This window comes from Xiphophorus maculatus, chromosome 2, assembly GCF_002775205.1.
Source record: "Xiphophorus maculatus strain JP 163 A chromosome 2, X_maculatus-5.0-male, whole genome shotgun sequence".
NCBI classification, from domain to species: domain Eukaryota; kingdom Metazoa; phylum Chordata; class Actinopteri; order Cyprinodontiformes; family Poeciliidae; genus Xiphophorus; species Xiphophorus maculatus.
The window spans coordinates 20,002,056-20,029,703 of record NC_036444.1 but is presented as its reverse complement, the minus strand read 5'-3'; the positions used below and the strand labels follow the sequence as shown (position 1 = coordinate 20,029,703).

General features: G+C 41.2%; 1 protein-coding gene across 1 annotated transcript; it reads left to right on the top strand.

The window, feature by feature from the left end:
• Positions 1 to 218: 218 nt before the first annotated feature.
• Positions 219 to 26,718, top strand: LOC102229570 (laminin subunit beta-4-like). Its single transcript, XM_014473775.2, has 35 exons — positions 219 to 303; positions 4,874 to 4,948; positions 5,346 to 5,512; positions 7,435 to 7,570; positions 7,651 to 7,724; positions 8,525 to 8,713; positions 9,686 to 9,749; positions 9,881 to 10,095; positions 10,988 to 11,108; positions 11,301 to 11,489; positions 12,312 to 12,467; positions 13,805 to 13,908; positions 13,996 to 14,075; positions 14,281 to 14,479; positions 14,999 to 15,124; positions 15,216 to 15,395; positions 15,687 to 15,802; positions 16,675 to 16,786; positions 17,438 to 17,618; positions 18,218 to 18,361; positions 18,442 to 18,673; positions 18,833 to 18,990; positions 19,317 to 19,541; positions 19,643 to 19,860; positions 19,984 to 20,080; positions 20,675 to 21,044; positions 21,155 to 21,318; positions 21,508 to 21,710; positions 22,358 to 22,516; positions 23,424 to 23,568; positions 23,729 to 23,930; positions 24,011 to 24,146; positions 24,227 to 24,391; positions 24,467 to 24,620; positions 26,447 to 26,718. The coding sequence occupies exons 2-35, from the start codon at positions 4,927 to 4,929 to the stop codon at positions 26,584 to 26,586; spliced, it is 5,343 nt and encodes a 1,780-aa protein (XP_014329261.1). The 5' UTR covers positions 219 to 303; positions 4,874 to 4,926; the 3' UTR covers positions 26,587 to 26,718.
• The last annotated feature ends 930 nt before the right edge of the window (positions 26,719 to 27,648 follow it).

Here is a 27,648-nt window from a genome sequence, read left to right as displayed (position 1 = left end):
AAAGATATCTATTACTGTAATTTTGGGCGGGGAACCGGGGCTGACAATAGGTAACCTGAGGGCTCCATTGGACCTAAAGTGCTGTTCCTGAAACCCCTCCCCCAACCACTACTCTGTACAATCTTACTCTTGTAAGAGCAATGTGATCAGAGAGGTTGAATAATTTAGTTAGTTTTATTCTGGATGTTCCTCCCAGTGATTTTTCTCTCCATCTCTGACAGCTTCAGCCTCGGGCAGCAAGTGTCTCAGGTGTGCTGTTACCTGCCCAGGTGTGCTCATTCATTTGGATGGCAGCTCAAGCAGGTAGGTCCACTTTCTCTCCTTGTAGCACGCCAAATGTCTTTGATGGAACTGAAGTTTATGTTGTTATAATTCAGACTAAAGGAAAAGAAAACTGGACTAATTCTGTCAGATGGTTGCAGTTACTCCCCTGGATAAGCCTTTTCTCTTGAACAGTCAGTTTTTAAATTAAATTTAGATATTTACAATTATCTTAAATGACTTCTGCTGAAGTAACGGAGTTTGCATTGAATCGATTTTGCAGGTTTTGTTCTGTACAGCTTCTTTGTGTAAGCAGAAAAAAAATAAATGATGTTCTTCTGAAAACCAACCAAAGAAATTTTACAAGAAACTAATTTCACGAGTTTGTGTGTTTGGGTAGAAGTGATGTTTTATTTCGAAATTTAAATGAAAAAAGCTGCGTAAAGGTCACTGTTAGGTAAATTTAACTCATCCATTGCCATGCTGACTTCTTCATAAATAAACCAAATGACAAAAGGTCCACAATTCCGAAGAACTTGTGCATGTAATAACATGACGCACACGTAGTACTGGGGTTTAACACGCTGTCAGATACACTGAAGATAAATCATTGTTTGCTTTGAGCTGCGGTTTGGTTTCAGGATGCCAGAAAGAAAGATAAAAAGTATTTAAAAATGTAATGTTTTTCAACAGAAGATGAACATGTCAGGAATTAAAGTCGCAGTGAAGTTTGAATTGCTGAAATCTGAAAACAAACGCTGCCTCGTTGTGGTGTTACATTTCATTTTACAGTTTTTAGTTGTCCTCTTAATTGGGTAAACACATTTTAAATGGTTTCTTGTGTCATTATTTTAAAATCGTGGAAGATGCATTGGTTTAAATGAATCTTGTTGTCCCAGTTTTCAAATTAAACTGGCAGATTTTTTGGCATTTGTGTGTAATTTACACATTTGCATCCAACAGCTGCAGTGAAACATCTAGATATATTTCACAGCTTAATGACTTTATATCAACTCTAATGTCCTTTTTTCCTCTCTGCATCACCTAGCACACAGACGGTGCAAATCTCGGTGAAGTTTCACCTGAATTCATCATTTTTTTCTCTAACACCTGGAGAAATGGCAGGATAATTTCTTCATGCAGCTTTTGAAATCTTCAACTGTTTGGTTTTCACCCCCCACTCCTTGAAAACTGCGTATAAAAACACAGACATGACCTGACAACGTCTGAGAGCTGAAACATTAGTGGCATGAAAAGAAACAAGACCTTATCTCTGATGTTCTATCTTGTTTTAAAGCAGCCACACGACTCACACTCTGTCTCTGATCTCCAGCAGATCTTCTCGTTGTGTTTCATGAATATCAAGGTGATTTATCCCTCTGCACTGCAGCCAACACTTTGCATGGTAACAGAAACCTCAAATATGAACCTAAATGCAGCGTTGTTACTTATGAAATCGTACATGCTTATTATTGTACCTAAGACCCACTTTCTGCTCCACAGTTTTTACAAAATAACCACACATTCCTTGTTAAACCCATTTGCAGATTCCTGAAAGCTAAAAGAAAAACCATGTTTCATTTACGTTTAGTTCAGAGGATTCCTCAGGCTAATATCTAAAGAGTAAAATTAGACCTGAGCTGTCTGTCAGAGTAAAATCCCAATTATCTGCAGAGACATGTTCCCTCAGCTCTATAGATGTTTCATTTTTTTTGATTTCCTTCTATTTTTTATTGTCCCTAAGCCATGTTTCTAGCTTTTTTTGTTTTAACGTCGAACATGCGTGAAAGTTTGCAGCTGGAAAATCTGAGTATCCTGAGATTGAAATAAGTCAGATTTAATATCAACAACAGACTCAGACTTGCTTGTTTGAGCGTGATGATCAGATGCTTAACTCTCGATCTGAGTTTTGTGTTTTTCTCATTGTAAAAGCTTGTGATTCAGTTATCACTCTCGCCAAAACCCAGTTATTTTTACATAAATTAGGTTACCTACGAAAATGTCAGTTTAAAAACATTCCAGTTTGGGTTGCTCCCATCAGTTCTCTTTCCGGTTGCTTTGGTCGGATCTTTCTTGAACGTGATCCACTTTTTGATTTCAGCGTATTTTCTCTTCCCTTTATTTTTTCTTTCAGTAATCATAAAGTTAGTAATATCATTAGAAAAACAACCAATTAGACTTGCTGCTACTGATGGTATCAGAGCTGTTCATCACTGCAGATGAACATTTTTATCTCTGTAGAGAACAAAATAAACGTCCTGGTTGGTCAGACCTGCAGTGTTTTCAGATCCAGCAGGTATTTGTTGTGTTGTTCATCAGGGGTCCAGAGGACTGTGCATGCACATGGTAAGATGATCTTAGAGTATCTTTTTCATGGAGGTGCAGCAACAGTGGGTGGGGTCCCGACCAAAGAACAGGGACTGAAAACTTCTTCTGAGTGTGTGAAAGACGAATGACTTCTTAACAGAGCAATTTTAACAAATGACATTCATTCATCCATCATCTCAATCCTGAAGGGTTGCTGGGGTGTTTACACCTTGGACAGGTCACAAGTCCACAACTGTTAACAGATTACTTTTAAATTGTAATTAAAACAAATCTAAAAATTAATCCCATTGATATTAAAGAAATCGGTTCAAATAAAAATGTCCTGTTTACATTATATTGATTTAAAAATCTGGTGCTTAAATATTCTGAACAATCAGGTTGTTGTAGATTTTTATTAACTTTTCCTATTTCTTAATATAAAGGTCCAGAGTGTATTTGAGCCAGACCTTAAATCTGCTGTGTAATGATTAAAGAGTTGAGATTTTAGTTCTGAGCTGCTGACGGAGTCAACAAGAACATCGCAGTGACGGAGGATAGATTTACGGCAGACTGCAGCAAAAAGATCCACATGCCACATACTTAGAGATGCTGGTTCTACTGGTGCGTTGTCTTCCATTTCCAGTAAATCTGTTATGTGTGTGTGTGTGTGTGTGTGTGTGCGCGCGCGTGTGTGTGTGTGTGTGTGTGTGTGTGTGTGTGTGTGTGTGTGTGTGTGTGTGTGTGTGTGTGTGTGTGTGTGTGTGTGCGTGTGTGTGTGTGTGTGTGTTGCTGCAGCATTTGAGCAGGAAATGCAGTACAGTTCAGTCAGGTTTTGGAGAGGCCCAAACATTCCAGTTAAAGTTCATCAGTCCCTTCAGGGTGCACGGTTCACTGCTGGATAAACACATTTTTATCATCCAGAGTCCTGCAGCTGGGTTCCAGCTCTCAGAAAGTTTCTCCCATCAAACCACAAGAACCGAGTTGGAGTTCAGCTTCAGTTGGTTTGGTTGTTGCACTTATCTCTTGGCTGGGTTCAGATGCTGTACGGTTTCTATAAAGCTTCAATTCAGGGTTACGTATTGCGCTGTACTTTTATTTTAGTTTATTTTTACTTGGCTGTTCCACTAGTTCTCACCTGTCTGGGTTTACTGGGGCTTTGAGTTGAAATAAGATGCACTACCTCAAAGTTTGTATTCTAAAATTTAGATAATAGTTGTCCGAAGGTAGAAACTATAGACGTCAAACACATTTTCATTTACACCTCACATAAATGTTCACCAAGTCCTCCTCAGCAGTTTCACACATAAAATTTTACACCTTAAAAACTGATACAGACCCACATATAGCAGACTAGTTAAAACACAATGTGAGCCTCTGGTTTTTATTGTGTTGTTGACTGTTGGTTTATTGAAAAAGAAAATTACAAAATCGAGTGCATTTAAACGTTTAATAAGGCATACAACAATAAACAGTTGGCGGTTTCAAAATACTGTGATTACTGACGATGTTGCAATTATGGAAATGAAAATGTTTCCTGTCAACCAGTGTTTAAAGAGAGACTCAATGAGTCTTAACATGCTTCCTCTGGCTTGTGACCAGTTTATAAGGCAGAATGTCATCTGTGCAAATATCACTGTAAGCATTTCTAGACTTGGAAGTCAAACGAAATATTAAAGATTTAAATGTTCTCAATATTTTACTTAAATGTGAAATTGGAGTCAAAAATGTCTAATTTTGCGAATGCTTAATTCGTATTTTGATTATACCTTTCCAAGCTGTACAGTTTGCGTGTCACAATAACAAACACATAACACAATGACACTGGAACTGGAAGACATTGTAAATTTCCAAAACAAATAGACAAAACAACAGAAGCAACAAATTAATTAATTATGAAATCTCTGTAAACAAAATGCGCTACAAAAAAGACTAAAGCTTTTGTCATCCCATTTTTGGTAGAAAGAGAGCGACAAAAGAAAATCTCAATAAATCATTCAAGTGGAAATGATCAAGCTTGTTTTAATTTATTATGGCGATTAATTTGATTTATTGCGACAGGCCTAAAAGTTTGTTTCTTGTTTGTTGAATGAGATTTTATTCAGCTCACATTGGTGTAGGAGACATTAAATGATAAAATTACGACTTTAATTGTTGGGGTTCTGTGTGTCGTCCATGCTTTTACATTCCTTCCCAGAGGGATTTTGTTTAATTATGTTTAATTGTTTAATCCATTGTAAAGTTGCATGTAATCCCGGTTTACAATCATCTACACATTGAGGTAAACCTACTTTTTCTCCACCAACAGAATAGGAATCATCTTCAGTCCACCAGAAACTAGAATCCACCAGATGTCTCAACATGATCCTCATCTTTATTTTTGGTGAGTTTGACTCATCACATCCCTGACTGAAGAAATGTTCTCAATGGTCTCTTCATGGAGGAGGAACTAAGCTAAAATTAAACTCCAGTGGAATCAATTAAACTGTGGGAGTTTGGGAAGGTTGTCTACTTGAAGCCATTGGAAAGGAATCCAGAATCTCAAACAGGATGTTTCAGAACATTTAGAGAACCGAACTGCAGAAACCAAAGCAAAATGAGACAGAAGATCTGTTCAGGCTTTTACTGGGTCTGTTCTGGAGATATTTGGAGTTGGAAACACTTCTAGAGTCTTTGGAGCAGAAGCTGATGTTCTCTTTCAAAACAAGAAACATGACAGCAAGCTCTGAGTACCTCATGAAACAATGGATTTGCTCACTGTGACTCATCTGTCTCTGCAGTTTGTCTCCCGGCGGTAAAACCCCAGGACCTCCAGGACCAGTGCCCTGGCGGCTCCTGTCACCCTCAGCTTGGTGACCTGATGGTGGGACGGGGAGCGCAGCTCTCAGCCTCGTCCACCTGCGGTGTGGACGGACCCCAGAACTACTGCATCGTTGGATACCTGGAGGTTAGCGACAGCACTCACATACACACCGTCAGCCGGAGTCGTCTTTGGACAAACAGGGATCTGTGAAACGGACAATAAAGATGTTTTCATTGGCTCAAGCTCAAGCTATTTCTGTGGGTTAACCTGTGCTAACATTTGTTTATGCTGAGGTAATAATGTGTGACGATATGTACAGTCGTACAGGTTTTGTGGATTTGAATAAGCTGCTGCTGAACTCATTTTTTTCTCCCCTCATTCTCTGACTTTCATACCGAAACAAGTCTTGATTTGTCACTTTACGTTCTGACACTCTTCAGCCTGAGGAACTTTTCCAACTCCTCTCCCCATTAATGCGTTTTCCTTTCTCCTCTTCTGTCATGGCTTAGGTTGGAAATACTTAGTGCTGTACAAAAGATATGGGCCAACAACTCCAGCCTCCAGGCTCATCCATAAATCAGACACCCGTCAGTGTCACTTCTTTACACCTCAGTGACGCTATAGCAGAGGTGGGGACTCGAGTCACATGACTTGGACTCGAGTCAGACTCGAGTCGTTAAAATCACGACTTGAGACTTGACTTGAAAAAATGCTCAAAGACTCGGACTTGACTTTGACTTTCATGCCATTGACTTGGGACTTGACTCGACTTGAAGCTGTTTACTTGAAAAGACTTGATATTTTTTACTCAAAGTCTTAAAATTTAAAACACATTATTTATAAAGTGGCGTCATTAATTAATGTCACTCATTCCGTATCAATATGCGCAGACCGTCACTATGGTTTTCCTCTCTCCTTATGTATGTATGTGTACGTAGCTGCAGCACAACCAATCAAATTAACAGGATTTGGACGTTTAAAAAAACGCGGCAAAGCTACAGAGCTCAGGGAACGAAATACGAAATAACCGCTCGAATATGCTTCCGCGAGTAATTTCTTTTGGCTACGTAGGTTATGAACTTTCGACTAAAAAACGAACTGCAACTTGTAAAACATGCAAGAAGAGAATATCGGATGGAGATGCCACGACGTCCAACTTTGTCCGGCATTTGAAGCTTCACAAAGATCGGTAGGTGGCGCTTTTCTTTTGCTGTAAGATAGCTGACTTTAGCTAACTTCGTGTTAGCATGTGTACTCCGGGTTAAATTGGTGATTATTTACCATAAATCCGGTCCTTCAAATGCCTCCACAAATAATGTGCACCGTGTTAGCTCAGGAAGCCGGTGGATAGTGAGCGGGGCTCCGGAACAGAAAGCAGATTCTGGACCTGAACACAGGGAACAGAGTCTCTCTGTCCCATCATGATGATGAGCCGGGTCTAGTATCATCTAAGGATGGTTGGTGTATTTGAAGACATCTACGTTGGGAAATTATATTGACAATATATTGTTTTGACAGGTCAGAGAAAAGAGGAAAAAACTGCTGTTATGGTTCTTTGTATTGTGCTGTGGAAATGTCAGCATTTTCCTCTTTTTTTATTGAATATCAAGTTTAACAGAACTGGGCAATAAAGTGGTCCAATTTAAAAATGTGTTTTATACTTTGTGTTCAGCTACACATGTTCTATCATTTGAGATAAATACATATTTTAAAACGAACAAATGGTCTATTATTTGAATTTTTTGTATAATTGCAAATTATAAAAATAAAATAAAATAAAAACGACTCGAAATGACTTGAAATTGAAGGTTCCTGACTTGAGACTTGACTCGACTTTTGCCTGTCTTTACTTGAGACTTGACTCGGACTTGAGGACAAAGACTTGAGACTTACTTGAGACTTGCAACACAGTGACTTGGTCACACCTCTGCGCTATAGCCTCTTCATGTTGCTCTTAATGGAGTGGGCTCGTTAGACACAAACCCTAACCTTTCAGCACTTATTAGTAAACCACTGATTGTTGATTAGGTTGAATGACTAATTCAAAATTATTATTGATTCATCAGGGGGAGAAAAAATGTTTCACATGTGACTCCCGACTGCCGTTTAGTCCCCAAGGCAACCCACAGAGCCATCGTATCGAGAACGTCATCACAACGTTTGACTCCGACAGACGACTGAAGTGGTGGCAGTCTGAGAACGGTGAGCTGGAAGCTGTACCACACAGCACATTATTATGTGCAGAATAAAACATAAAAGGTTCAGCTTTTGGTTGTTTGCAGGAGTTCATCAAGTCAGCATCCAGTTGGACCTGGAGACTGTCTTCCAGTTCAGCCACCTGGTCCTCACCTTCAAGGTAAACAGCTAAAGACACTCATTTAAAATTTTCTTCTCCTGCCAGGTTGTTAAGTCAGATGATTTTTAAAATGTGGTTTCACATCTGAATGAACAGTTCCTACAGGTTGGGTTACAACACAACATTATTTTCTTGCTCCCCATTGACTTTCATATTAAAATACACCACAGACTCACCAACTTAATTAACCATAAGATTTGTCTAAAGCTGTGATATACCTATTAGTTAATAGTAAAATAAAAATATCCTTGAGACAATTAGATTTCAAACCAGGTTTGCAAGACAACTCACTCACTGAAGATGAGTTTTATCTGAAAAAAATTTTGTTCTGATAAGAGCTGAGAAGGTGATGTGAAGAAGGAGAGATAAGTCTTTTCATTGAGATTAGTATTGCCCTGCTGGATTATCAACAGAATGGACATCCGAAGCAACATAAGGAGAATAAAAGACTGCAGAATTGTGACGTTGGGTGGGACTGGCCTACCCAGGGTTGCTGAAATTTGAGCTGTCAGCCTTATTTCTAACCACTGACGCTGCTCCACTGACTCTGATGCTGAACGTAGATTTAGGTAACTCAGTTTGAAATCTGGAGGTTAATTCTTACAAAGAACAGGCCATGAACAAGAACAGGCTTGGTCATCCTTAACTTTATCCTCTGGTCTGACAACACAATGTTCTTCTTAAGAACATCGGAGACGTCGGACTTAAAGATGAACGGGGTTCAGTCGGCAGCGCTGCATGAGCCCCTGGGTCTGATTTGTTTGATAGAATGTGAATGTCTCCTCTCTGTCTTCCTGCAGAGCTTCAGGCCTGCAGCCATGCTGGTGGAGCGTTCGAAGGATTTTGGACAAAGCTGGAAAGTTTTTCGCTACTTTGCAGACGATTGTTCCCTTCATTTTCCTTCAGTTCCTGCAGAACCTGCCGGCTTCATTGACGATGTTGTCTGTGACAGAAGATACTCTGGACCAGAACCATCCGCAGGTGGAGAGGTAGGTACCACATTTGAACACACCTCCACCAACCTATTTGCTCCGTTCATGGAATAAAAAAAACATTCAGGTACAAACTTGTAATGTGGGACAAGAGTATTTTTAATTTGCCACTATTGTTTTTGGTTTTGAATTGTAACATGGACTCTTGTCTTTTCAATGGTCCAAACCTTGAATATAAGCGGAGAATATTAGTTCTTCATCCCTCTCAACCCAAGGCAAAGCAAGGTAGTTTAATTTTTATCACATATTTTCAGCAGCCAGCCATTTCAAAGTTCATTACAGGACTAGAAGGAAAATAAATCAAGGGAAAACATCACACTGCAGTAGCAAGGTAAGGTTTAAAGCAATGACAAGTTGAAAAACAGACTTCAGTTTATAATGTTTTAGTTTATACTAATCAAAAGTAGCTCTAAACAAGCGGGCTTTTAGCTTTAAATATTTTTAATACTAGCCGATAACTCTGTGACTCTAAACTCAGCGGCCATTTTTATCTGAGACCATCCTGTTTGAAATCTCGCATTGGTGAGGTACTGTTGATCAGTTTCTAGGTGCCATCTTGGTCTCATGATGTCAAAATATGAACAGCGTGATAATAAAGGTTGTTTTCCACCAATAGATCTTTTTTGTTAATTCAAGAATCAAATACCTCTTGTGAATTTAACCACTAAGAGAACTGCAAGTTGTGCAAAACCTATTGAAACATTGAACAATTTGGACATTCAAACTTTTAGAAAAGTTCACATTAAGTTCACCTGTAAAAGTTATTGTGTATTTTAGGTTCAGCCTGAAATTTCACTCGAAAGACAAATATTTTGTGAGCACTAAATATTCTGGCACATATGACGTAATACAGGAAAAATATGTCTGATTTAATATCAGAGAGTACAAATTGTGTGTTTTTTATACAGTGTACGTAAATAACTGATAGAAGTTTAGAAAAATCTGTAACCCGGTGTGTTTGTCCACCAGGTGGTGCTAAAAGCTCTGGATCCTGTCTTTGAAATAGATGACCCATATGCTCCAAACATTCAAGGTGAGACAATGGAAAAGGTTGGGCTTTTTTTCCAAAAGGTACTTTTAATCTGCCAAACGGTCCTCACTGGAACACATATTGTAATTTATTAAATATAACTTTTTATATATTCGCTTATACATTATCCTCAGAGCTGATCACCTTGACGAATATCCGTGTGAACTTCACTCGTCTCTTCACGCTTGGTGACACGCTGCTGGCTCGCAGACGCAGAGATCCTCAGGAGAAATATTATTACTCGCTTTACAGCATGGTGGTTCAGGGAAGCTGCTTCTGTAATGGACACGCAAGCCGCTGTGTCCCTGTGGACGGAGGACGTGGGGACGTCTTCACCCAGTCTGACATGGTACACACACTGAAACTCCACAGTTGCTTTGACATTAAATTTGTTTATCTTCAGTTTAAATTGTTTTGCTGCTCAGGTACTCCCTGATGGCTGAAGCAGCGCCACCAATCAGACAAATTTGTATTCTTGTCAGATCAGTACCAGTATGAGTTTTTTTTCTCAGCTCAAAGGAAGAACAGGGTTTTCCATATCAAGCCAAATTTATTTCAGGCTATTAACCTGTCTAACCCATCTGAGGTCTTAAAAACATGTCAGAGCAAATCTTCTTATTCATAAATTCAGACATCTCCTGACATGCAAGCAAAACAATGTAACTAAATTTAGTTAAGAAAGACTTTATCTGTCCCTTTAGGGAGCAATTTTAAATACCCTGCAAGCGGCTCAAACATGAGTACAATCACTATAAACACAATTAAAACGCTTCGAAAAACAGATGATGAAAACCAAGAGACAAAGATCACATTTTCTGTAACTACCTCTACAAAGAAATCCAGATCGGTGTTTAGTAAAAGTGTTGTGTTGTTCCAGAAAGTTGGATAGTAACCATTCCTAAATTTTGTTGAAGTGAAAGTTAATTTAGAAATAGCACTGTAAGAGGTTTGCTGAAAAGAAGGAACAATATGACTTTCTTTGATAAACGCTTGTATCAAAAGAGAACCGCTTGTTTAAAAGAGGAGTAAATTATTTGGTTTTGGAGGGAAATCATAGTAAAATAATTGCCTTTGGAGAAAATTACCAGTTCCTTTTCAGTGCTGAATTCATCAGATCTGGGTCGCTGGCTTGACTCTTACAGTTCGACTTAAATAAGGAGTTTAGAAAGAAAACAGATCCGATGTCTATTTCTGGGTTTTCCCATGGGTTCTGCAGGTAACGAGGCTTTTTCTTCTTCCAGGTTCACGGTCGCTGTGTCTGTCAGCACAACACAGCTGGGGAGAACTGTGAGAGATGTCAGCCGTTTCACAATGACTCCCCCTGGAAGCCTGGAGGAGAAACTACACCCAACATCTGCAGGAGTAATTTTTATTAATTTCCTTTTTTGTTTCCGCACAAATGAATCAGCTATCATTTTATTTTGGATTAAATACAGACATATAGATTGTTTGTGCTTATAAACTTTCACATTTATGATGCTTGAGAAATTGGGCTGTTTTGACTTGTTTCAGGTTTCACCTCCATGTCTGCGACGTTGTTTGTCTCTCTTTAAGGGTGTAACTGTCACGGTCACTCAGACTCATGTCACTTTGATGCTGCTCGCTACGAAGAGACCGGAGGTGCAAGTGGCGGCGTGTGTGATGACTGCCGCCATGACAGGACGGGGCCTCAGTGCGAGCGCTGTCGACCTTTCCTGTATCAGGACCCGCAGAGGGCGCTAGAGGACCCTCACGCCTGCATACGTAAGCTTCATCATGTTCAACTTATTCATATTCGCTGCTTTTACAGTGCAGCATCAAACCAGGTGATGCTGGTAGGAGTGATGGTTCTGATATTTCACTTCAGTGCAAATAAAAGCTGCTGTTCCAGCTTTTTTAAAAATTGGTGATGGTTAAGGCTTGCGCTTTCTGGTTCTTCTATATAAGTGGGATCGGCCATCCGCAGGGATTGGTACAAAGTTGATACGTTCCCCTTCTTCCTCTCTTCTGGACCAAATCAATGACTTATCCATTTGAATAAAGAATATTGGAGGAGGGAGGCATCTAAAACGGTGCACAAATTTAGTCCTTGAAAGCTGTTCTCCTGCAGTTTTTAAATGCGTCCGTTTCCCAACACACCTGAACAAAATGGCTGAACTCCCTCATCGGCATTCAGTCATTGAACTCTGCAGACGCCTGGTAATCTGACCTTCATTACCAGGTATATCGGAGAAGGGATGCATGGACTTGGACAGCCCTGATCTTGATTTGAGATGATGACCAATGATCAGCATTGTCAGATTTTTAGTTTTGCATTAACATGACCTTCTTCCAAACATATCCTAATGTCTCCTGATCGTAGCATTTTAGTTCTAACACCTCTGTGATTGAAATTGGTGCTTCATAACTGAGTCAAACTCAGTTTTTCTCTCTGGTTTGAGTTCTGATTCTAAGAGGACTCACAGGTCAGAGATCACTAATGTTTCTGTAGCTTCCAGCAGCATCATGTCAGGAAGCTCAGCATATTGTCTCTCTTTAAGGGTGTATGCTGAGTCTGAGCATCATGGAGTGACGTTCTTGTTGCAGCGTGTGACTGCGACCCCGCCGGCTCCCACAGCGGCGGTTTGTGTGATGCTTCAAGCGGTCGGTGTTTGTGTAAGGAAAACGTGGAGGGTCAACGCTGTGATCGCTGCAAACATGGTTTCTTCAATTTGAGATCGGACAACCCGGCTGGGTGTGAAGGTACCAGAACACCTGTTTTTACATTCATTCAAATCTCTTTATTCATATTTTATCAATTAAGAATAATAATTTAAAAGGTGTAACCAAGAGATCAGATTTATTGACAGAAATATTTAATAAGATGAATATAATCATAGAAGCAAACTCAAATTCTTCAGTTACATTTTAGTTTGATGCTAGAGAGAAAACAATTCAGTCAAGTTAATTTGAAAATGCTGTGTCGTGTCATTGAATTCACAGCAATCCCTCAGGTTTATTAAGGATGTGATAACAGTAGAAAGTAACAACTCAGTTAAACAGGAAGAAACCTCAAACAGTACCAAGTTCACCATCAGCACCACTCTGCCAGGACCAACTGGGGATTTGAGATGAAGAAACATACAAACAAAAACACTTAAGCACTGATCCACAAATACTTTCTATGTTAGAGAAGAAAATACAGAGTCAATGACAGCAGTAGCTCCTTTAGTTGCCTCATCTAGGAGAAAAATGCAGCCATTTGTAAACTCTATGGGTTGAAAAACAAAGTACTATTAATCTGTTGCAGTAACAGCTCCTTCAGTGGTTTTGTACAGGAGAGAGACTGGATTAAACACTGAAAGATGAGGCAAAGTCTGTAGAAAGGGAAGATCAATTTGTTGGGAGCAATATCTCTGCAGATGAGCCCTCTGTAGGAAGGTAACAGCTTAAAAACACCCTGCTAGGTGTAACTTTCAAGACCAAGTTAAAAGTAGCAATAACTGTATTATGATGCATGACTGGAGAGTGGTAGGAGAAAGTAGCAGAGTCAAGAAAAGTCATCATTTTGTCCTCCAGCTGCCTGGGTCTTTAGCAGCAGAATTACAGAGATAGCTGATGATAACCTAAGCTGGTCTAATTATAAACTAATTATAAACTCATTGGAAAAGTGGTTCGCCCAGGACGCCAAACAGGCTAGGACCGCCTCTGCTGGGAGCGGGTTCTTTAAATTGTCAATAAAATTTCTTTAATCTCTCCAGGATTGCAGTTTCCAAACTGCACATTGTTTGTAACAGGCTGTAACATGTCGATGTGCCCTTGGGCAACCTTAGGTTGCATACTAATCTGTGTATCATGTAAGGTGCTATGAGTGGTCAGTATTGCTAGAAGAGAGTGATATAAATTCAGCCCACTTACCATATGGGAATATTTTCAAGGTTTCAGTGATATGATGAGGTCAAGTTACAGCATAGATGCTCATATAGTTGATTTGCAACTATTTTTTAACCATTTAAGATAACGGATAGACCAGATGAGACAACATCCTGCTCTTTGTGTTATTTCTGTGCAGCTTTGATCTGACTTTATGCTGTTTTCAGTCTGCAGGTGCCACGGCTTGGGAAGTGTTGGACCATGCGATCCGCTTACAGGGAGCTGTAAATGTGAGCCAATGGCCACCGGGCTGCTGTGTGATCATTGTGTGGTAGGTTAAAGTTTGTAAAACGGTGATCTGCAGAAACAGATCCTTGGTATTATGTCATATTTTGAGGTTTAATGGTTTTGTTTCCAGGCAGGTTTCTGGGGTTTGGGAAACTCAGTCTTCAAATGTTCACCCTGTGACTGTGATGTTGGCGGAGCTAGCAGCAACATGTAGGAGTTTTCTTTTTTTACTTTTGACTCTCTATGTTCAAGTGATTTAATGCTTTAATAAAATGTAATCCAGTCACTAGTTGTCATCTGAATATCTACAAGTCATTAAGAAATACAGGCAAACTTTAACAAGATGTGACTGACTCTGAAGGAATTCAATCTTCTCTCAAAGGATATAAAATGTAAGGTTTGTGAATGTACTCAGGTGTTCTTCAGAGGATGGACAGTGTTCCTGTTTACCCAACATGGTGGGCCGGCGCTGCTCTGACCCTGCACCTGGTTACTTCCTGCCTTCGCTCATCTACTTCCTGTATGAGGCGGAACTTGCTGCACAGCTGACAGGAGGGAGTTCCTCCCCTACTCCTCCTGCTCCTCTTCCTGTTTTTCCCTCTTCCTCTCCACTGGTGTGTATCATCACTGAATGGAAAACTATCTGGTCCAGTTAAGCCATCAGAACCAGGGACTGATTTTTAGCATCTGGATCTGAATCCGAACCAGATTCAGATCCAGATGCTAAAAATCCCAAATCAAACATTAAGTTATCTTGACGAAGCCACTGATCCTGCTAGGGAGTCCAAACCTCGGTAATCCATCGAACTCAGACAGAACAATGTTGTTACGGAGGAATATTTCACCATGGCAACAGCAACCCAGTCTTGGGTTCAAATCCCAGCTAACATCTCTCTGCATGGTTGTTTATCTTGTGTGTTCAGTGTCTTAACCTGCCTCCAGAGGCCATGCAAGGTTTGGTGAGCAAAGATGTATGGATGGGTTAAACTTTTAGTAGAAACCACCTCTCCTGTCTCCAAAACTTTCCTCAGAAAGTTGTTTAAATATTTTAATTTACTCACCAGCCCCATCTTAACATCTTTGTGTTTAACAGCCTGTTTACAAAGACTCATTCTCACTCTTTGTCTTTTTAGGTGAATCCCGCCCTTTTGCCTTCATGTGAGCAGTATTTCAGACGTCAGGGCTATGACTTCCGAATCTCCAATGGAAAAGTGATTTTGATACGGAGGCCTCGTCATCTCACCCATCGGAGGAGACGGGTACAGCTTTGGTTCATTTCCTGTTTGTCTCTGAAATAGAACTGAACGTGATTCTTTCATTGATTTCCCCTATTTTTTGTTGGTCCTGCAGCAGAATACCAACCCTTTGAACCGGGGGCCCCTGCAGATCCTTCCCCACCAGGGCTCACCTGAGCAGTCAGGAACTGGTCTGGGATTGGTCAGAGTGACAGAGGGGGTGGGGCTTAGATTCACTGTGGACAACCTGCCAACATCGATGGAGTACCAGCTGGTGATTCGCTATGAATCTGAGGTGAGGAGAACTTCAGGGTCTTGTTTATGAACTCTTAAAAATAGTCAGCTTTATAGATTTTATTTCTTTATTTTTATTTTGATATATAACAAAAAAAACATAGACATAATCTTGAACAATGTGAGTATCAGAACAAGACATTGATCTTGAGTTTTTCCATTTAGATGTCAACACTGTAACATCAAAAAAATTTATTGCCCACATTTTGAAACGAGAAATGTAGCATTGTGTTGGAGTTTAATCCAGGAAGTTTTTCTCCCTGGATTAAACATCAGCCATCTCCCTTTGCAGTCTGTCACCGATTGGGTGGCGAGAGTGAACATCATCACGCTGTCACCAGGCGATGGAGGCTGCAGTGACGACCCTCCATCAGGAAGTCTGACACTGATCCTCCCCAGAAGCTCCAGGTGAGTCGGCCTTCGTGAGCAACAGGTAATTTACCTTGGGAGTTCACATTACTCTTCTGCTGACCACTTTCTGCAGAGCATTACATTAAAATGTAGCTAAGTGAAAACAGTTGCTCCAGTTTAACTTCCTCCACAGTGACTGGCTGACTCCGCCGAAGTACGACTTCAGCTCTTTTCTGATTTTTCCCAAAAAAAGTGATGCAGTGTCTCTGAAGCAATTCAATTTTTGCTTTGGGATGACAAAAAGACAGAAAAATATGATTCTTAAAGAATAATTTTACAGCAATTGACCACATTTCTTTTTAATTTTATTAGCCAAACTTGGCTCACACCAGTAGAAACCAGTTAAGTAAAACTTGTCTGGCAACACAGAGCAGGAAAAAGCAAATCTAATAGCAATACATGAGAAATCTAACATCATTAATGATGCATTGATGACTCATCGAGAAAGTCATAAATTATCCCAAAATAACATCAGTTAAAGTTATAGTTCATGATTCAACAGTAAGAAGGAACTGGGCCAAAACAGGAGAGTTCCTGACCCAAACAAACACACAGTCCCATCTAAGATTCACCAAAAAACATCTTAATAAACCCCAAGACTCTAGCGAAAATATTCCGTAGACTGTGCTAGCACTTGTAAGTAGATGACTGTAGTGTGAACATGGCAGAAACTTTATTATTGATTGCAGCACACAAATAAAAGTGATGTGAACGCTGCATTGCTTCTCAGCCTGTTATCTAATTTCCTTAGTGTCCACTAGGTGGCATATTTTCTAACACTAGAGAACTTTTAGGAATATGACATCAACCGTTTGCCGTGACATTTTAACTACTGGATATTTTTATGTTACACGTTTGTTTTTTTCCAGATTAAGTATTCTGGATTCCCGGGTGTGTCTGAACGCCAGAGGTCGATACTATGTGGAGATTTTCTTTGACAGGCAGCAAGGATCAGACTACGCTCCTCTGCTGGTCGACTCGGTGAGAAAGTCATGATCTAATCACTCATTTCTGCACAACTAGAAGGAAGTATTTAAAGAGTTGCTTTAGCAACAGTTCAATCTGAGCATAAAGTATCTCAGTAAATAAAGTGGTGTAGAAATATCCATCCATCCATCCATCCATCTTCTTCCGCTTATCCGAGGTCGGGTCGCGGGGGTAGCAGCTTCAGAAGGGAGGCCCAGACTTCCTTCTCTCCGGCCACTTCTTCTAGCTCTTCCGGGGGAATCCCGAGGCGTTCCCAGGCCAGCCGAGAGACATAGAAATATGAGGTGTAGAAATATGAAAAACAATATTTTTCAGTAACCGTAAGCTAAAGCTAAAGCAATAAGAGCAATAAGATTTTTTTTTAATTTTCTATAAGCTTAAGGTTGTTAACTTTGGTCTCTGAAAAGTTTGAATGTTTTAAATAGAAGAAGAGTAGGAATCCTGTAAAACAGGCCTAATGAGACCAAAGTACCTTATACTGTCAGAGGGAACCATTTTGTGATGCTCGGGTCATCACATTATTTTATTATTACCCAGATCATCTTAACCTCAAATGTAAAAATGAAAACAAGCCTGTTTGATTAAAATGAAACTCAGTGTTGTTTTCTCTGTCAACCTTTATTATTATTATTCTTTTTTTTTTAGATGGGACTGGTTCAGAGTTTCTATTCAGTCCAAGACTTCTGCTCCCAGAGTGACTTTGACTCTTTCAGTCACTTTCGCTGTGTTGGATTGGACGTGTATCTCGGTTCTCAGGAGTCACTTCCAAAAATCTGCGAAGGACTGATCAAGAGTCTGTCGGCACGCATCCACAACGGAGCTGTGGGTGAGCCGTTTACTGCAAATCCCCAGGCAATTTTACACGTTTTCATAACATAAACATTAATCAGACCTCTACAGGAGATCCTTCCTGTCCACAGCCTTCAGCCTCGACAATAACGCTTTAAAAATGAGTTACAGCAATATAATTTTTTTTTTAAGAAAACATCCAATCAAACCGGACCAAGGTCCACCTTTTATCACTACAGTCACAATTTACACAAATGTATTTATGGGTTTTACTGCCACCTGCTGGACGTTCTGGACCCAGCTTCTGGTTGTGTCAAAGCCCAGGTGCATTATTGCCATTCAGGCGTTATCTGAATAGAGTTCAGATAAAAAGCTTTATAATCTCAAATGAAGAACTCCACCTTGTCGTCTGTAGATGTAGAAACTACTTCTTCTCTTGCTGCTTGAGTTTATTTACAATTAGATGATAAAATAAGGTTTGTTACAGATAATAAATATAAACTTAATATACCTAATTTAGAAATTGGGTGTGTCCAAAGTTTTATGTGGTCAAATTTTAGCATTAATGTGTCTCTGGAGGCAGCTAACACAGTTTCACGTGAACCTGGTTTGATGTTGTGTGCTTCCTGGTTTCAGCCTGCACGTGTAACGTTATTGGTTCTCTTGGATCGGGATGCAGTACGCTGGGCGGGTTATGTGATTGTAAGCCCAGCGTGATTGGCCGTTGCTGTGACGCTTGTGCACCTCTGACCTTTGGGTTTGGACCTGAAGGCTGTAAACGTAAGAAGAAAGTTCTGAATCAGTCAGAGCCCTGCTATAGGAACGCTTCGTCTTACAGCGAATCCTTTATGTTGTTGCAGGATGCGAGTGCGACCCTCAAGGTTCTCTGTCGGAGGCGTGTGACCCGAGCGGAGGTCAGTGTGCGTGTCGCCCCCGGGTATCCGGTCGACGCTGCGATCGATGCGAATCTGGATTCTGGGGATTCCCGCTGTGTCAGCCTTGTGACTGCAACGGCCTGTCGGAAACCTGCGATGGCTGGACCGGACAGTGTGTGAACTGCAGGGAGCACAGCAGCGGGCCGCACTGTGACAGGTTGGACTGAAGGTTCTGGATCTGATTACAGAATATTCTGCCGTTCTTTATTAAACTCGTTTCATCAGCAATGTGAGATATTTTATCCCCTCACGTAAGATCACCTCACTTCCTGATGGTGTCATGTGGTTCTGACCCACCTGTGTGTGGCTGCTGTAGGTGTGTGGAGGGTTACTATGGTAACCCGGTCTCCAGGCAACCCTGTCAGCCCTGCCTGTGCCCTGATATCCTGAGCAGTGGACGGTTCTTCGCCTCTTCCTGTCGATACGACCCGCAGTCCGTCAGAGTGAGCTGCTCCTGCAGGGAGGGACACACAGGTAGGAGCCGTGTCTGCGGATCACCTGGTCTGCAGGTGTGCAGCCAAAGCTTAGTTCTTATTAGTTTGTTGTTTAAATCCAGGGAACCAGAAATAAACATAGGAGCAGAGATTTTTCTTGAACCGAAGTAAAATTTTTGACTGCAGGTCACTTCCCCTCCCTGACCCCTGTGTTGTTCCTTGGGTTTGAGTTTAACTCTTAAAGATGTTGAAGATTATCATTAAATATAAAGTTAAATTCTAATAAAAACTCCCAGACCCCACGACGAAAAAGTAAAGCAATTATTAAAGTTCACCTGATCGATCCCCTGACCTTCGACCTCTCAGGTGAACGATGTGACAGGTGCAGTTCGGGTTTCTACGGCGACCTGAGGTTGCCAGGTGCCGTCTGCAGGGCGTGCTCCTGCAACAACAACATCGATCCGGACGACAGCAATGCCTGCGACGGCACAACCGGAGAATGTCTCCGCTGCCTTCACTACACAACGGGTCCACGGTGCCAGTTCTGCAAGCCTGGTTACTATGGCAATGCCCTGCAACACAACTGTAAAGGTAAAGCGGCCAGTGAGGAACGTGTCACATGGTTACGACTGGTCCATATGGTCACAGAAGTATCACATGTTTGCTGGTATATGTACATTGATGTTTCCCAGAATGCTCCTGTGATCGCCGGGGGACCAAGGCGACTCTATGTCCCCTGGAGAGCCCCTGCTTCTGCAACAGGGAGACAGGACAGTGTCCCTGCAGGACGGGTGTGGTGGGAAATCTCTGTGATGAATGTGAGAACGGGTTCTGGAACCTGGACGGAGCGTCGGGGTGTCAGCCCTGCAGCTGTGACCCGTCTAACTCCGTCTCTAACATCTGCGATAAGGTGAGAGCATTTTCCTGAGGTCTTGCTCAGGCTGAGAATGAAGAGGTCAGAGGTTATCCAGGTTCCATACAGCAGCAGATGATTGTTCGAAAAGTCAGCTGGCTGAAGCTGTGATGTGTCCAGGTGTCGGGACAGTGTCCCTGTCGTCCTGAGTTTGGAGGAAGACAGTGTGACGAATGTGGAGAAAACTATTTTGGGAATCCAGACCTGCAGTGCTTTTGTGAGTGAACTACTTAATCTGTCAGAGACTGTCTTCGGTTTCATTTAAATCATTTTGAGTCAATGACTTTATTCTTAAACTCAACACACATACATACATCCACATTTACAACATCAAACTAATTTGGTATCAATCAACTGTGCTACAAAAATTTTGACTGCACAAACCGGCATAAACATTTGACACCAACATTGTTTAATTTGAAGAAAGTTGGGAGTCGTGGCAACTTCACTCGGGTGAAAAACCCTGATTTCAGGATCTTGACCAACACCAGAATACAAACAAATGAATCAACAAAGACCTTTTCAAATTCAGAGTTCCTGGTCAAATATAAACCATGTTGATCCGTCAGAGCATCCCAGACGTGTTCACTCAATGTGTCGATTACCAGAACCAAACAACTCCCTGAAAACCTGAGATCCACAGGAAGTGTTGGCCCCTTTAAAGCAGGACTCAAAGCATTGCTGTTTACTGCAGCTTACCCAAAAAACTGTTTTATTGCTGCAATTTTTACAAGCTTTATCTATTTATTTGTTAATCTGTTTTATTAATTTTAGGCTTGTTTTGCCTAATTTCATCACTTCTTGTTCTTAGCTTGTGACTGTAACCTTGAGGGAACGCAGCGCCCGTCGTGTGACCCTGAAACTGGTGAGTGCATCTGTCGGACTGGCGTCACCGGTATCCTCTGTGACGAATGCACTCCAGGCTACAGCTCAGAGTTTCCTGCCTGTGAGAAATGCCATGAATGCATGGTTCTGTGGTCCGAAAACGTCACTGACGTCCAGCGAGCCGCCCAAAGGATGCGGACGTTCATCCTTCTCCATGGCAACACCCAGCATTCCACTCACAGTCAGTACTGGCAACGGATGCTGGAGATTCACTCCAGACTGGACAGCTTTGGCAACATGACTGGTTTCTCTCTGCCAAAGCTGGAGAAGGTAGAGAAACTCTACATGAAGATTAGGTGAGATCCATATTTTACATTTTGTGGTATCCAAGATAATCTGGCTCCTGGTTCTTAGAGACCAATGTTGTTTGCAGAAACCAGTGATTTTGAAGCACCTCTCTTTGCAGGAAGATGAAAGATGCTGTTGACACCAACATAATTCTGATCGACCCGTCTGTCCTCCTTAACAATGAAATCAATAACATTAACGTAGAGTTTCAGAAGATGCTAAAAAACCTGAAGGATAAACTCATCAAGGATCCAAACAAGAAAGAAACTCAGCCAGTGGAAGGTGAGACATGATTGGCGTTATATCTATGCCAGTAACAAACTGGCATAGATATAGATTTAGGTGAACTAAACAGAACACCTTTTTTCTGACTTGATATAAAATGCACTCATTTAAAGCAAAACCTTAAAATATATATTTTTAATTTGAATAATAAAACAATCAACTCTGTTGTGTTCCACTCTGTTGCAGAGATGCTGCAGGAGATCCAGAAGCTTCATAAAACTTTCATGTCAGATGAAAAGCGGGTGAGAAACTCCAATAAAGCTGTGGAGGACTCCATGGACACCAGATGGGAGACTAAGCGCAAACTGAGCATGTGGAGCGGCAGAGAAGATCTGGCAACTCTGGAGAAGAAGGTCAAGGTGCTCAACATGCGCCAACTCAACCAAAAGGTGAGAAATATTCAGCAGAGAGATGGCTGGGACTTTTCTGACATCAAAGTCCAATCAGCTGAACTTCCTCTCCTTGATGGAGTTTCTAAATCCAACCGCATCAACTCATCTAACACCAACACGCCAGTAGTGCTTTACCTGCATCACAGGCAAATGTTAGCGATTGGGTAAAATGTGAAACTTCAATAGAGAAAGCAACAATTTATCCAAAGCCAAGGGTCCAGACCCTCTGTATGAAGCAAAGCATAAAAAAGATGTTGGTTTTTACAAGGCTAACTTAGGGCTAATGATGAAAGCATCTCCTAAAAATATATATTTTTTAGTACTCTCAAATGTGTGACATCTTGTCTGCAAAGCTGTTTCTCTGAGCAGATCAAAAACTCAAGAATGATGATTGAAACATCAGTTCAATGTCCAGCTGCAAAGCTTTGGCAATCAACACATCAGTATGTTACAGCAGGAAATACAGTAGTTTTTATTTCCATCAACTAACCAGAGAGCTGTATCTGCTGCTACTTTTGAACTGGTTACTGTCATTGTTTATCTAATGGAGAAACCCTCTAGTGCTCATCAGTGGTATTACACTTGAATAAAGACACTGAATGATCTTCTGTTTCCTCTGAGCAACTTGTTTTGGTCTGATTCAGGTCTGCGGGCAACCGGATCCGGAGGACTGCTCTGGATGTCCTGGAGGTCAGATCTGTGATGGAGCTGTTCCTCATGCCCAGAAAGCTTCTGAGACGGCAGAGAAAGTAAAAGAGCAACTCATCAAATTCCCATCCAGCCTGGACGAGTCAAAGAAAAAGGCGAGTTTGCACTGGGAACACTGGGAGGGTTTCTCCACTGAGCTGTGGGAATTTTGTAATAAAATTACTTTTATTTGTGGCTCTATATTAGAAACATTTTTAAATTAAAAAGCATTTGATGCAGGTAAGTACACATAACTTTATATTATTCCAGATATAAACACAGTCTTCTGAGAATATTTTATGAATTTTATCAGAAACTTTGAATTTTACAAAATGTATGAATTTAGGTTGGTACTGCAGATGTTGACATGACATTTTAACATTTTTTGGTTAAAAAAGCATTAAGTCTAGTGCATTGATTTATATTGTTCTAGTTATAGACATGGCTATTTGAAAACATTTTTTTTAAGAATTTTTAAAACTGATTTCAATATCATCCACAGGCAAAATGCATCGTTGTAGCCAAATCTTTCAGGAATCAGTGTTGTTCTGCAAAATCCCAACTTGGTTGACTTGTGGGAAACTGGGCAGGAATATTATCCTGGATGGAAGAACTTGCTGTGTTGGGCTTGGAACCCCTTTAAACTGCCTACGGTTCAAGTTTTTATTGACTTACCCTAAAACCGAGCAGTTCAAGATCAGATTTACCCAGCAGCATTTTAATTGCTTGTTAGTCTCCATGAGTCAAACACCCCAGTCCTCGTTAAAATTGTTATTTCCTCTGGAGCTGCAAAGACTTTATGCCAAGACAAAAACAGTTCTAAAGTCCCCAGAGGTGATAGAAACTGTAAAAAATCTGATGGCGGGAAAGCTTTGAGCGCCAAACCAGAACTTTACCAAGTCCAGTTAGAAGCAACACTTTGAAAATCTGTTGCAGGTAAACAGTTGATGTAGACTAGTTGGTGAGTCTTCTCTGAGGATTGTTCTGTTTCAAGAAGTGTTTCTATTATTTTGACCGTTTCAGATCAGTGATGTCCAGCAAGTGGCTCAGGACACCAAAGACCAGGCCCAAGACCTGCAGCGCCAGATCAGCGACATCACCAAATCAGTGGAGAGAGAGAAAAACAAAACCAGAGAGCTCCTCCAGAGAGCCAAACAATATCTGATGGGTTAGTGTTTACAGGCATAAAGTCAGTTCTTGTAGGAGACCTTCAACACCAAATAATCCAACCATTAAATGATCGTTTCTGCGCCTACCGTCTTCTAAAAATGTACCAGAGTGATGCATCTTACTGTGGGAAACATCTCTGTCTGTTTCCTTCCTGGCAGATGAAATGGTTCCTCCAGGTGACATTGAGAAAATGGCGAACGCTGTCCTGAGGATTCAGCTACCACAATCACCTGCTGAGATCCAATCAATGATCAATGAGATCAATAAACTTTTGAACAACAAATTCCAGGAGGACCTGAAGAAGCTGCAGGATGAAGCCAAAACAGCTCAGGAGCTTCTGCAGAAAGCGACAGATGTCAAGTTGGTGTCTGAAAGCAAAATTATTTAACACACAGCTCTGTTCAGAAACCATTTTTAATTTTATTTTTTTATTTTAACAGGGAGCAAACTAAAAGCATCAACGTTAAAGACATCCTCAGTGACATTATTGCTGCAGACACAGCTCAGAGCAAAGCCAACGATGACCTGGAGGTTGCAAATAAGGACAGAGACGACGCCACTGACCGAATCCAAGAGGTGAGACTCAAACTTTCCAATTGTTTTACAGTAATCATCTCGGCCTGCTTGGTACTGATGGTTTCTCTGCCATGTTTCAGATGGAAAACAAACTGAACGACATTGAGGATAAGCTGATGAACCAGACTGTAGGTCTGCTGGAGGAGAGTGAAGCTCTGAAAAATAAAACAGAGCAAAACAGAGAGATGGCAAAAGAGGCCAGAGAAACTGCTGAGTCAGCATTGACCAACATTTCTAATGACACGGTAAAACCTGAAAACCGTTAGCAGCAGCAGCTGCTGGGGTTGACCAGATTTCTGAGACATTTTCTCTCCCAACAGGAGCTGCAGGGAGTTCAGGAGCAGTTTGAGCTTTTAAAGCAGAAGCACTTGAACAAAACCCTTGAAGACGAAGCCGCAGATCGACTGCAGAAAATCCTGAAGGAGATCGAAGATATGCAGAGACAAATGGAGGACAGACTCCAACAGATAGAAGGTTATAACCATCAGACTAAGAGTTGTTGTACGATTATTAATGTCCTGCACAGAATGATACAAATGATACACTGAACAGGTTGGACAACACGTCAGTTTTGTTTTACCCCTCCAGGGGGTCTTTTGTGGGCTCTAGTGTCCCTTATATGACAGGAAAGGGGGAAGGAGAGGAGGGAAGACATGCGGCAAATATCGTCAGATCTGGGAGTCGAACCCACGATGTCCGCGTCGAGGACTCAAGGCCTCCAAACATGGGTCGCGCTAACCACTACGCCACGCCCCAACACGTCAGTTTTACAGGAAAAGTAGAAGAAAAGAAATCCTAAACACTGAACGGAGTGTGAGACTGTCTCAATGTTTGAGACAGTTATTTATACTGGGAAAAAGCTTCAGTGTTTGGCTCTGATAAGTTCCCTCTGAGAAAGTTTATAAACAAAAATATAACATGACACATGCATCCATCCATCCATCCATCCATCCATCCATCTTCTTCCGCTTATCCGAGGTCGGGTCGCGGGGGTAGCAGCTTCAGAAGGGAGGCCCAGACTTCCCTCTCCCCGGCCACTTCTTCTAGCTCTTCCGGGGGAATCCCGAGGCGTTCCCAGGCCAGCCGAGAGACATAGTCTCTCCAGCGTGTCCTGGGTCTTCCCGGGGCCTCCTCCCGGTGGGACGTGCCCGGAACACCTCACCAGGGAGGCGTCCAGGAGGCATCCTGACCAGATGCCCAAGCCACCTCAACTGGCTCCTCTCGATGTGAAGGAGCAGCGGCTCTACTCTGAGTCCCTCCCGGATGACTGAGCTTCTCACCCTATCTCTAAGGGAGAGCCCAGCCACCCTACGGAGAAAACCCATTTCGGCCGCTTGTATCCGCGATCTCGTTCTTTCGGTCATGACCCAAAGCTCATGACCATAGATGAGGGTGGGAACGTAGATCGACCGGTAAATCGAGAGCTTCGCTTTTTGGCTCAGCTCTCTCTTCACCACGACGGACCAGTACAGCGCCCGCTTGACTGCAGACGCTGCGCCAATCCGCCTGTCGATCTCCCGCTCCCTTCTTCCCCCATTCGTGAACAAGATCCCGAGATGCTTAAACTCCTCCACTTGGGGCAGGACACCCCCCCTGACCCGGAGAAGGCACTCTACCCTTTTCCGACTCAAGACCATGGCCTCGGATTTGGAGGCACTGATCCCCATCCCATCCCCATGCATGACATATGCATCAGGTGAATAAAGAATACACAATATTATTCTACATCAAATGTGAGAAAGTGACACTTATTTTAGCAGCTATTGGAAAAGAGGAAAAAGTGCACCATCTGATGGACAAATATAAACATTTATTAGTGATGGTTAGCAGTCCAAAATGCACTTGAGCATTTTGGACTGCTAAAAATGTAGTAGTCCACTAGTACCTAAAAGACCTAACAAATTAGATCTTTTTGTTCTCAGTTACCAAGGATTTTTCTTTTCTTTTTTTTCTACCAGTTTTTGTTTGGTAAATGTTGGTGATACGTCAGCAGAGGAAACACAACACAGATACAACAATAACGGTTGTAATCAGACTGAAGCAGATTATGTAATTTAGGAAAACGACTGAAATTCACTCTGAGCAGGACAGCCAGGCGGATCTTCCTCAAAAAAACGTTTTCGTTCTGACCCATATCCTACTTCCTGCATGTGAAGGAGGGGGCCGAGAAACGGAAGCTGCTCCCTGCAGTCCGAATGGCCCTGATGTTTTCTCTTTGGGTTCTGAATGTTTGAATGTGGTTTCTGCAAATGTTTTTGACATATCTGAGTTGATGTTTCCTGTACATTTGTTTCTGGCAGATGTGGAGCAGAAGATCCAGCTGCTGATCCAGAGGAAGGAGGAGAAAATAGTCGAGGTGGCCGATCTGCTGAACACGGTGGAGTCACTTCAAAAGGAAATCATCTCTAAAGCTCAGTATTACGTCACATGTTCCTCATAAGTCTTGCAAGGTCCTGAAAATAAAGACAAATGATGACTTAATGTTTTATACATATATATCTGAAGTTAAAATTAATGCTCTTACATTTTGCAATGTTTGCTTTTTTATGTTAGAAACTTTTACAAAGATCAAACCTTACATCATGAAAATAAAAAATATTATATTTGGATTGTCTCTGAGTGATTTCTTTAGGGACAGATTGTAGTTTCAGATGTTGTATCCAAACATTTATCAAAATTCTCATCATTAGCGGTCTTCTCGAAACCCAGCGGATGACCTCTCACCCTGAGCCAGATTCTTCATTTTAGACTAATATATTTTACACATTAAATATTACAGGTTTGTAACATTTGTTTTGATTCTGAGAAATGAAAAAGCTCATTTGAACCAAACTGAATTGAATAATGGTGCATTGTTTCCTCTGCCTTTAAAAAGCGTTGGTTATTTGAGAAGCAAAGTGAATTTAACTAATTCTCATATATTAGTGTAACTGTTTGTGGCAGGAATGGTTTTGATTCCCAATCAGTTTGGAAAAAGGCATCAATACAACTTCAGGAAAGATCAGTGACAAATCTTTTATTTTAGTCTTGCCTCTTTTTTAAGTATTACATTCAGTGTCAAGTTGTATCATTGAAAAAAAAAATGCTTAGTGGCATGAAAGAAACTCTAAAACACACAAAAAAAACATTTTAATCTACTTTAGATGAAGTCTTTCCTGCATGAATGAAACATTTCTGGATGTCTGTTAAAACTAATTGATTTATTCAGTTTCTATCCACCAGGGGGCGCTGATTTTCAGAGAAATTTGCGGAATGTTTCCTGCAGAAGCGTCATCTGTGTCAGAATGACATTTTCAATAAAGGTTTTAGACTAAACCCACTACAACTCAAATCAAGGAAATGAACAGCTGCTCAAACAAATCCAGATGTTTTAAAACTCTCCATCTGTGCATTTCCTTTGGACAGCAAAGTGGAATTGATCAGGAAACAAGAAAATACCAGATTACTCCTTTAAACACCAATGTAAATATGCCCTGTACATATTATCCTGCTCAGTACAATA